General features: G+C 25.9%; 1 protein-coding gene and 1 long non-coding RNA gene across 2 annotated transcripts in view; one reads left to right on the plus strand and one right to left on the minus strand.

The window, feature by feature from the left end:
- LOC105843652 (uncharacterized) overlaps nt 1-3,983 on the plus strand; it is a 58,718-nt gene extending 54,735 nt beyond the window's left edge. The window contains exon 6 of the mRNA XM_065809751.1: nt 3,643-3,983. Coding sequence (XP_065665823.1) covers nt 3,643-3,833 — 191 coding nt within the window. The 3' untranslated portion in view covers nt 3,834-3,983. The remainder of the gene's footprint in view (nt 1-3,642) is intronic.
- LOC136087325 (uncharacterized) lies at nt 985-8,921 on the minus strand. Its single transcript, XR_010641720.1, has 2 exons — nt 8,850-8,921; nt 985-1,351 (listed from the first exon to the last, which is right to left on the minus strand). It is a non-coding gene; the product is annotated as an uncharacterized LOC136087325 (long non-coding RNA).
- Between the last annotated feature and the right edge of the window lie 3,570 nt (nt 8,922-12,491).

Consider the following 12,491-nt stretch of genomic DNA (forward strand, 5'->3'; position numbering starts at 1 on the left):
TATGCAGAATGTTTCTTATTTTACTTTAATAGAATATTATTGTAACTAATTGCATTATTTCACAGTATTTGGGCTTTAAAATTAAAAATAAAATCACACACAACCAAGTTTGTACTTTCGAAAAGGTTTTTATAATTTTTTCAAATTTTGGAGCTCTCTGCGTCATCTGAAAATACTGTAGTGGAGAAAAGTATTTTTGAGCTCTTTGTTAAAAGAAAAAAACTTGACAACTAATGGAACTGCTATCTAGCCCTTAGTCTCAACTAGCCGCGCTCTACCCTACTTAAAATAATTTGGACATTATTTTTTTCTGTACTAAGTTTATAATTAAAGAAACTTTTTACATTTTTCTTTAAAAGACTTTGTTTTATTATTCGTAAAAATATATTTTTAGGAAGTCTTGGGGATTTTAATAATAAGCAAATAAACATTGCTTCGAAATTTCGAAATATATTGTAAATTATATTAAAATATTTTTAATATAATTTGCTTAACAGAAACATGGATTTCTTCGAATGAGTTTAAAAATAATTCTATTTTCCATCTTCCAGGTTTTGAAACAATTTTGTTAGAAAGACAAACAAATAAACGGGGTGGAGGAGTTCTGATTTACGTTAAGGAACACGTTGTATATCACATTAGGAATGATATGTGCGTTTCTGACGGTGATAAAGAAATCGTAACTATTGAAATTTTAAACAATAAAAAAAAAAGTATTCTATTAAGCTGCTGTTATAGACCACCAGATGGTGCGTCTGAAAATCTTAGTTTCTTTTTACAGCGTAATATCATTCACAAAGGTAGCAAAGAAAACAAAATTACTTTTATAATTGGAGATTTCAACATGAACTGTCTAATTTATAGTAAAGTTATCTTTACTATAAATTAGATAAAAAAGTTAAAAGTTTTTATGATGAAATATTTATGGCAGGAGCTCTTCCTTTAATTAATCGCCCTACTAGAATAACCAAAACTTCAACGACGTTGATTGACAATATTTTTACAACAGATATTTATAATAAGAAATTACAAAAAGGAATTATAAAAACCGACATATCCGATCATTTCCCCATTTTTCTTACAATTCATACTGTATCCTCTAATAATCCCGAAAGACAAAATATAATAAAAAAACGTGTCTTCAACGAAAACAATATAAAATCCTTTCAATATCAATTATCACTTCTGCATTGGAAACATATTAACTTTAGTGATGACGCAAATACAATATATAATAAGTTCTTTGATACTTTCTTCTCAATATACAATGCAAACTTTCCACTTTGTGAACAAATAACGAAAAAAAAAACCTTGAATAGTCCATGGATTACCAAAGGATTTAGAAAATCCTCTAAAATCAAACAGAAACTATATATAAAATATTTAAAAACAAAATCAGATGAAAACCAATAAAAATATAAAAATTACCAACATTTATTTGAAAAAATTCGTAAAAAACTTAAAAAAATTATTATTCAAATTTAATTAGTAAATTTAAAAACGACTCAAAAAATACTTGGAGAACGTTGAAAGAAATAACAGGAAAACAAAAAACAAATTCAAACTACCTTCCTAAAGCAATTAAAATAAATAAAACAAATATATATGAACCAAACGAAATTGCAAACGAGTTTAATAAATATTTTATTGATATAGGAATTAAATTGGCAAATAAGATTCCTATTACGGAAAAAACTTTTAGTGATTTCCTAGAGCCTATAAATAATTCGCTTTTTATAGATAATTTATATTCTGACTTATCTTTTGATGAGTTTGAGAGAGCTTACAAATCTCATAAAAGAAACAAAGCTACAGGTGCGGACGAAATAAATGGCAACATAGTCATAGATTGCTTTGAAAATTTAAAATGTATTCTTTATAAAGTGTTCAGGGCATCTATACAGCAAGGTGTATTTCCCGACCAATTAAAAATAGCTAAAGTTACTCCAATTTACAAAGACGGAAAAAAATCAAATATTAGTAATTATCGCCCTATCTCAGTTCTTTCAACCTTCTCGAAAATTTTAGAAAGAATTATATACAATAGAACATACAATTACCTTAATCTAAATAAACTTCTATATAAAAATCAATTCGGTTTTAAAAAAAATTGTTCAACTGAACAAGCCATTACACAGTTCATTCGTGAAATTTCCAATTCATTTGGTAGATCACAATATACACTAGGTATTTTCATTGACCTATCAAAAGCATTCGACACGGTCGATCACAAAATTTTACTTAAGAAACTCAAATTTTATGGAATTAATGGCAAATTAATAAAATGGTATAAAAGTTATTTGACAAATAGAAAACAATTTGTTTTCTATGGAAATTATTTTCAAAATGAAAAATTAATTGACATAAAATGTGGTGTTCCACAAGGTTCTATTCTAGGCCCACTTTTGTTTTTAGTCTATATAAATGATTTAAATAAAGCTTCTAACCTTATGAGTATCATTTTTGCGGATGATACTAATTTATTTCTGTCAAACAGTGACATTAATGAGCTTTTTTCAAATATGAATAAAGAACTCAATCACATCTCCAACTGGTTTAAGTGAAACAAGTTAACGTTAAACATTGACAAAACAAAATGGATCCTTTTCCACTCCCTCGCAAAAAAGCGTTTTTTATCAAATAATTTACCTAAACTTTTCATTGATAAAATTGAAATAAAAAAGGAGTCGGTCACAAGTTTTTTAGGCATTTACATTGATGAAAATATTACATGGAAGTATCATATCGACTTTATTTCTACTAAATTGGCCAAAAGTATTGGAATTCTATATAAGGTCAGATACTATCTAAATAAACAAAATTTAATTCAACTCTACTACTCATTTATTCATAGCTATATAAATTATGCCAATATTGTTTGGGGAAGTACCTCTAAAAGTAAGTTACGAAATCTCTACCATCGTCAGAAACACGCAATGCGTTAAATATGTTTTGAAAATCGTTTTTCTCATTCTAATATTTTGTTTAAAAACGTTAAAGCACTTAACGTTTACGAACTCAATGTCTATAATATTTTATGTTTTATGTTTCGTTGTAAAAGTGAACAACCATTGTTCATTTTTAAAGATCTTTTTACCCATAAAGCTATAAACAAATATACTTTACGAAATAATAATTTAATAATTGAACCCTTTTGTCAAACAAAGTTTAATCAATTTTGCATAAACTATCGAGCACCGTATTTATGGAACAAAATTGTTGTTCCAAATTTTGATTTGTCAATTTCGTTTTCTGTTTTTAAAACAAAATTAAAAAACTTTATTCTTTCTACTGACAATATATATAAATATTTTTGAAATGTAAAATTATTTTCTTTTTTTGTTTATTCTACATTGTTAATAATTATTAAATCAATTGTATTTTTATTATATTATATATACACGTTTGATATATTTTATATGGTTCTGACGACAAGATCTTTTGGATCTTCTTTCAGATACCAAGTTTATGTATTGTTATATTGTTATATTACGATTAATAATTGTAAACTAAAAAAAAAAAAAAAAAAAAAAAAAATAATTTGGACATTATTTTTTTCTGTACTAAGTTTATAATTAAAGAAACTTTTTACATTTTTCTTTAAAAGACTTTGTTTTATTATTCGTTAAAATATATTTTTAGGAAGTCTTGGGGATTTTAATAATAAGCAAATAAACATTGCTTCGAAATTTCAACAATGTAAGTCAGGTGGAATTTGGTGGACTTTGTGTACGGAAAAAGAAAAGCTGCCAACTTATCCAACTGAAGACTATGGTTTTGGAAACATAGATGATGTCAAAACTATAACCTTTTTGTTGATTACAAAGAAATAATCTACGCAATAACGAAAAGAATTGTAGCACATCTCTTTTTTAAACGTTTGAAAGAATTTTCAAAGTAGCATTTATTAAAACGTTTGAACATAATACTTCGACTTGCGCCTGTTTGTAATATTTTTTGTAATTAACGCGTATTTATCTTCATACCTTCATTGTTTTAAAAATTGAAATAATAAATTAAAACAATAATTACTATTTACTTTTATTACTATTTATTATAATACTTATTTTATTACTTCTACTTTTTTAATTTTTAATTTTTTTAATAATTAAAAGATCTTCTACTTCTGTTTTTATAAATTTAACACTGCCTAATTTATAGACGATCCCTTTGTTTATTAGTGAAATTTAGAGTAGCGTAATTTATGGAAGATTCCTTTCCTTCACGCTTTACAATTTTTGTTAGGAATCATGCATAAATTACTCAACGCTAAATTTATTTAAAAAACAGATGAAGGAGATTTTAAGCACTTTTACGCGGTGATTTTCATTAAACTTAATCGGTTGCTTTGATTTTTCATTTAACTTAAGGCTCTGCGAGGGAAAACTTTTTTGTTTTGATTATTAGTAAAATTTACCGTTGCGTAATTTATTTGCGATTCCTTACAAGCTAGAATGTTTCTCAAAACATCTTTTATCCAGGTCTTTTATTGATCCACTATAGTATTCATAAAAATTTGTCTAAATGAAAATATTTTAAAATTCTTAGCATAGTTTATTTTGGAATAACTAAGCAAAATGAAGGAACAAACTTTGCTGAATGAAGAGTCAAGCGAAAAGTTTTTGTTGAACTAGATATGATAGCTAGTTTGAGCGGTGAAAATCAAAGGATTTAGTGAGGTTGCAATTCATTAATAAAGGCATGTCGACAATATTGCAATTGTTATTTACTCTAAATTCACAGTTTGCAGAGTTTTGCATTTGTTAGAGTTAAAATTTAAGAGTAACTACAAGCTGTTACAGAGATCAGATTCATAAATGGTTACTTGTTCTAAGCGATCAAAGAGAGAAGACTTTTTGTCTTCTCTCTTTGATTGCATAAGGCAAGAGTAAGCAAGGCAAGAGTATAAAGTTTTAGTCATCAGCAAATAGAGCAACTTTAGATATTTTCAGGAAGATTATTAATATAGAAACAAAACCGAACCAAGGGTAGAACCTTAATGAACCCGAGAAGTTAATGGAAATGAAGAACCAATATAAATGATCAAATAATAAGTACACTATATATATGTGTGTGTGTATATATATACATATATATATATATACATATATATGTATATACATATATATATATATATACATATATATATATATATATATATATATATATATATATATATATATATATATATATATATATATATATATATATATATATATATATATATATATATTTAAATGATATCTTAATTGTATCATATATTTAGATATAAAAAAAGTAAATCATTTACGTAAATTTAATATTTATTTAACTTATCGAAAAAAAATTATTTAAATCTGTATTTTGGCTATATCTGGACTCATTTTTGAACTAAATATATCCGGAGAATATATCTGGAGAAATATATCTGGAGAATATATCTGGAGTCATTTTCGAACTAAAAGTGATTCCCAATAACTTGTCACTTACAAGGTTGATGCTGTCGCTACAACTTTGTAACTGTAACCTAAGTAATAAACTTATTATCCTTTGAATTAGAAGAGAAAGGATGAATATTTGAAGAAAACAAATATTCTCAGCAATTACTTCTAGGCATTGTTAAACATTACAAACTATCAAAATAAAAATAGTGTGAAAAAATTCGCTAAAAATATCATTTAACTTAAGGGGCTTCTAAATTAAGTCTTATTCTTAGAAGTGAGTTGCGCAAAGTTGGCATAAAAATAGTTTGTTGTTTCAATACATTTTTACTTAACCATTTATTCCCGTAAAGCTTCTTCTCAATGTTTCATTGTTATTTAAACATTAGCGTAAACAGTTTGTTTATAGTAATCAAAATAATCCCGCTAATTTATTAAATTTAACCTGCGAAGTACCCCAGGGTTCTATACTCAGGCCATTTTTTTTCCTCATTAACACAAATGATCTTCATAAAGCTTAAAATTTTTTTTCAGAAAGTCATGTTTGCTGACGAAACTAACATTTCTTTTATCTGATAATAACATATCAACATTATTTCAAAATATGAATAAAATCAATAGCTTCTGATTGGTTTAAAATAACAAAGCTTGCACTGAATGTTAAAAAAACAAATTGGTTATTATTTCATTCAACTTCTAAAACAAAACAACTACCTTATGATTTGCTTTTACTTTTTAGTGATAAAATTCAAATAACAAGAGAAATTCAAATAAATACAAACTTTTTGTGTATTTATGTTGATGAAATGATGAAATATGTCAATGAAAATCTTAGTAGGAAATACTAGTGACTAATAGAATAAAAAAGGTTTTGTTTACTGTTATGAGCATTTGTCAACTATGTTTTTATTAAATTTTTCTTTGGGAGGGTTAGACAGACCCCTACCCTAGGAACGGCTCTGTAAGGAAGAACTTTGCAGATTTTGATTTAAGACGTTAGATAACAGTAGTCTGATGTTTTTTCAAACACAACTAAAAAAAAATTGGAAGGTTTTTTAAGTTCATTTCATTTCTAGTTCATTGAGAAAATGATTAAAAAAGAGACTATGTAGTAGAAACTTTAAAATAATCAAATACAGTATCGCATCTTTGATTATCTCTATGCTTCTGAACACCACATATTTTAGGTTTTTTTTCGTCAATATCAATTGTTTTAGCCAATGCAAGAGCAATTTTATATCATTTATTATGGTAAGCATCAGCATTTCTTTGTATTTCTTTTAAACGATTAGTCAAATTTTGAATTTCATCCAGTTGCTAGGAAATATCAAAAGATTTAGTTTTAAGGGTGATAGAAATTCCATAAAAACTGTATATTAGTTGTTTAGTTAAAACTAAAGAAACTATATAAGAAAAATTTGTCAATAACTTCATAAAAGATGATGCTTTTGAAGATTTTTTTTTATTGTACTCTTTTAAATTATTGTCCTCCATTTCTTCAAAAGCAGAAAAAACTGCAGAATAATTAACGAAAAACACATCAAGCCCACAAAGCTTTTGTACTCGCCGAGTTCGACTTGTGTCAATAAGTTTTGTTTGAACAGGAAGAAGGTATTTTTTTAAACAATTTCTTCTTTTAGGAACAAAGTTAAAAAAATAGTTATGTCTTTAACTTGCTCTAGCAAATTTTTTACTTGCTGGATTTGGCAACTTTTCCCAACAACTAAACTAAGTTTAGGTGAGACACAGGGACAAATAATACCTTAGGATCAACACTTTTTATAAGAGATGAAACACCTTTGTATTCACCTGACATTGAAGCAGCTTCATCATAGGAATAGCCTCTGCATTTTTTTATATCTTAATCACATTCTTTTAAAGTTGAAAGAATGTTGGTAGCTATGCTTAAACCACTTATTCGTGTTTTGCATTCAAAGAAGTGTAAAAAAAACTGCTTTGATATTACTGTTCAAGTCAATATAACGTATGACAATAGAAAGTTGTTCTAAAGTTGCACAGTCTGAAGCCTCGTCTGCAATAATGGAGAAGTACTTACTTTTTTAAATATCATTTAATAAAGTCTCTTCAATTGCAATTCCACAACACTTAATTAACTCGTTTCGAATGGTTTTTGAAATGTATGTGGAATTTTTTGGGACAGAGAGAAGATGCTCTTTTAGAATTAAATTAACTGCATTAACTTTAAAAGTTAAAATCTAAATAAAATTAACCAGCCCTGTAATTTTTGAAGATTCTCCAATTTCTCCTTGATATTTTCTATCGTCTTTATGACCTCGTAAAGGCATATCATTTCGACCTAAAAAAATCGTAGTCTTAACAACTGATTCAAGTTTTTTTGTTTTCTTTTATACGCTGTTTCCTAGAAATATCTAGAGAAACTTCAATAGGAAAAGTGTTATTTTAGCTCAAGATAAAAGCATATTAAAACAATGCATGGACTTGATGTGTAATCCGTCAACAGCTTTCTCATGATCGTTAAAAATTTTTACAACATTACACAAGGTATTAAATGGTTCTTTTAAGAATTTACATAATGCATATTTTTTTTTGGCAAATTTGTACCAAAAAGTGTACGTGGAAGACAATGTGCATCATCATCAATTTTAGAGTAAAAAAGCCAAAAAAAATCATCTAACTATTTTAGCTAAAAATGTCTTTTTCTGCTTTTACCTGGGAATTGGAAGCATTTATCAGAAACCCAGACATTATTATTCCTGATTTTAAATTTCACCATGTAGGTGGTATGACGAAACATCATAGTATGCATAAGATGTGACTGATTTGATTCAAGAGTGTTTTTATCACTGTTGTTGGCGTCTTTCAAGATAACTACTTCAGTTTTAACTGTTTTATTACAAATAACAAACTTATCTATATCGGAAGCGTTTTTAGAAACAGTAGGAAAGAACAATTTAAACTGAATTGATTTTTGTAATTTGTTACCTGAAGGTGGAAAACTAGACTTCGAAGCTTTTATTTTTTTGATACTAAGTAAAATTGTATCACTCATAACAACAGCTGGTCGTTTTTTCGAAAGATCTTTAACCAGTGCCACAAAATGATTTGGTTTAAAACATAAAAACACTTTCGTTTTTTGTTTTAATTAAATTGCCACACAAAATATTTATTGGAAAATTTAATGTTTGGATACAAGGCTTTATAAGGGTATTAAAAAAACATTACTTTTTAAAACCAATTTCAGGATAGACAGATTCATAGGTTGCTTTATAACAGATGATGCTATAAAGCAAATAAAAGATGAAAATGTTTTATCAAAGCAATTTAAATATGCTTATAAATATATTTGAAAGAAGTTCAGAAATCATATTATCGTTTATTGTTGAAAAACTTATCGTTAATTGCTGAAAAAGATCTATGTTGATTAAAAAACTACAAAAAAAATCATACCTTGTGTAAAAATTTATGTTTTCAAATAAATCAATTGAAGTTAGTAATCTTAGAATTTTTGAAGTATGATTACTGTCTGAATCTTAGAATTTTTGATGTATGATTACTGTCTGAATTTTAGAATTTTTGAAGCATGATTACTGTCTGAATCTTAGAATTTTTGAAGTATGATTACTGTCAGTAATCTTAGAATTTTTGAAGTATGATTACTGTCTGAATCTTAGAATTTTTGAAGCATGATTACTGTCTGAATCTTAGAATTTTTGAAGTATGATTACTGTCTGAATCTTAGAATTTTTGAAGCATGATTACTGTCTGAATCTTAGAATTTTTGAAGTATGATTACTGTCTGAATCTTAGAATTTTTGAAGATTACTGAGCTATAAAGATAATTCCATTTATATACATTTTGGTACTATAATTTCTTAATAAAAAACTAAATCACTTTTATAGGTTTTCTGTATGTTTAATAAATAATTCAATTTCATACATATTATCAAGAATCGAACACGTTAAAACCAATTGTGTGGCCAAGTTTTATTTTCACGGTTAAATTTATTTGAGAGCGTTTATTCATAGAACAAAACGTCGGTAAGGTATAATAGGAACTTTTGTGACCATGGCAGGAATCTCTCTGGCCAAATTCCGTAAATTACGGCAGACACAATAAAATTGTGAGGGATATTCTCTTAACAAAAAAATCGAAAGCTAAGTTGGCTGCCGTTAAATATTATATTTATGGCCATAAGCCTATAAAGGTCATCCGTAAAGTACATCACGCAGAGTTTATAAGTATTATTAACTCTCTTTTACAGAGATTTATAAAACAATTTTTGATGTTTACCTCGAAGTTTTTAAATTTAGCATGACGTAGTTTACCAACAACCACTATCAAGACGAAAAAATGATACGTCAAAAATTGCAAATATTGGTTTTCAATAGTATATATTCAAAAATATTTCAATAAATAATTCTAAAAGTTTTAAAATATTTTTGATAAACATTAAATAAATTTTCTGGTAAATCAATATGACTTTAAACTATGTGGCAATGGCCACAATGGCCAACCCTTATATCCGCGCCATATATATATATATATATATATATATATATATATATATATATATATATATATATATATATATATATATATATATATATATAGATATATATATATATATATATATATATATATCTATCTATATATCTATATATATATATATATATATATATATATATATATATATATATATATATATATATATATATATATATATATATATATATATATATATATATATATATATATATATATATATATATATATATATATATATATATATATATATATATATATATATATATATATATATATATATATATATATATATATATTGAACGTCGTAATAGCATAAAATAAGTAACTATTTTTAAATATAACACAATGTTTATGGAGATCCTGTAGGATCTCAATGTTATATGGAGACAATAAATGAGAAAGATGTTTGACAAGGTTGTAGTTATATGTTCCGATTGTAGAGATGATAGGTCGAAATGTTGGAAGAGAACTATCTTTACTAACTTTGTGCATCTTAGGTAATCCGTAAGTTCTTGCAAGTTGAGATCCTACAGGATCTTGTATAAGTGTCAGATATTAGTATAAATGTCTTTTTCAAAACAATTAAGCTTATAGAGTTTTCTAAGATAACTTTGTAAAGATATTTCTCTTTTTATAGTTGGATCCTCTTTTAATTCTTTAAACTTAGTCTTATTACTTATAATATTATGTAATGAATTTATATAATCAACTTTATTAAGAACAATTATACCATTTCCTTTGTCTGGTCGTGTAATAACAATCTCATATATTTAAACACTTAAATTTATCTCTTAATTGCAAAAACTTAACGAACTGTGATTCTTTTGAGATTTTATATAATGCCCCAACCAAACACAAATTAAAGATAAAAGAAGCCCTCCACATTAAATGGAAAAGTCCCTCACTTAATAAACAAACTTTACATTATGCTATAAACTTATTTATTTAATTTTACTGTCAGTTTATTTATTTATTTATTTTTGACAGTTGGTTATTTTTATTGGTTATTTACCAAGTTATTTTGTAATAAATATATTGGTTTATTATGTATGATTATTTGTCCGTAAATATTTCTCTGTAAAGCCATCTATTTTTTAATATTTATTTCAGAGTTTTTTATTATTGTAAAATAATCTTTTGAAAATGTAAATAAATTTTACGAAACATGTCAAGAATAAAAAACATCGTGTTATTTTTAAAAATAGTTTGTTGTATCTCATCAAAAAGAACTTTTAAGAAGTTTTAAGTTGAGCTTACAAAGCCTCATGTGTCTAAATACAATTCAACAAAATTTATATACAAGCTAATTCTCTTAATATTTACAATCATGTCTTTATATTAAATACAAATACGTCTATATACATATGGAATTGTTTACAAGTAACGCAAATCAATTGTTAGCTTTAAAACAATCATTAAATGTATTTACAATCATTAAATATATTTACAATCATTAAATATAATTACACTTTACAAAAATAAATTACAGAAAGTCGTAAATTACAGATGGCTTCGCTACTGTTAATTTTCACACATTTGTGAAATATGCTGACACAATTATAAAAAGAATTCTTAAACTAATTATTTCTACTTCAACATATTCTTTAAAGGAATTTTGAGCTCACTTGTTTATGTAGTGTTTTAGGAGAAACCATGGCCTACTGTATTGACGGCCGTATATTTTACATTTTTAAGGGGGAAGTTAAGAGGCCGGTCTTGAATGTTTTAGACACAAAATACGCTAAAATATTATTTTAAAAAATATTCTTTTTTTCTGAATTTAGTAACTTTTAAAAAATTTCTATTAAAAAATGGTCAACAAATGTGCTGCACCAAAATGTACATTGGGGTACTTAAGTAACAAACACAAACAAATTGCATCATTCCATTCTCAAACAGACCAAAACTTAAATAAACTTTGCACCCTGAATTGGCTTTTGTAACCTGTTCCTTGCAACATCTCTTATATACTAAAGCAAAACTTAAATAACAATGTCCAAGTCAAAAATAAAGACCATAAATAAACATTTGAAAAAATAAAGAAATAAGAAATTAAAAAAAAATGGCAATAACATAAATAAATTTCCTATAATAATGATTATACAGCTAAAAGAATAAACTACAATAATAAAATACAACTTAATAAGTAAACTACAATATTGGATATACAACTTCATGAAAATTTAATATAAAATCAAAAATCTTGAAACCACTTAGGCTATGAACATTTTTAGCTCGTACACCGCCAGTATAAAATTAAATAAAATAAAATACACTTAGGAATATAGAACGAAATAAAAAATGAATGTTCTGTAAAAGTATGATTATTTAGCTTATTATTGAAAAAAAAAACTAAAATGAAAATCTCTACAACAGCTTTTAATTGAAAAAAAAAACGGTTTTACTAAGAATATGACTTTTGTAGATATCAAGTATTGAACAAAGAACTATGACTATAACCCTGACCCTATCCCTAACTCTAACCCTGACCCTAACCCTAACCCTAACCCTAACCCTGACCTTGACCTTGACCTTGACCTTGA

This window comes from Hydra vulgaris, chromosome 11 (genome assembly GCF_038396675.1).
Source record: "Hydra vulgaris chromosome 11, alternate assembly HydraT2T_AEP".
NCBI classification, from domain to species: domain Eukaryota; kingdom Metazoa; phylum Cnidaria; class Hydrozoa; order Anthoathecata; family Hydridae; genus Hydra; species Hydra vulgaris.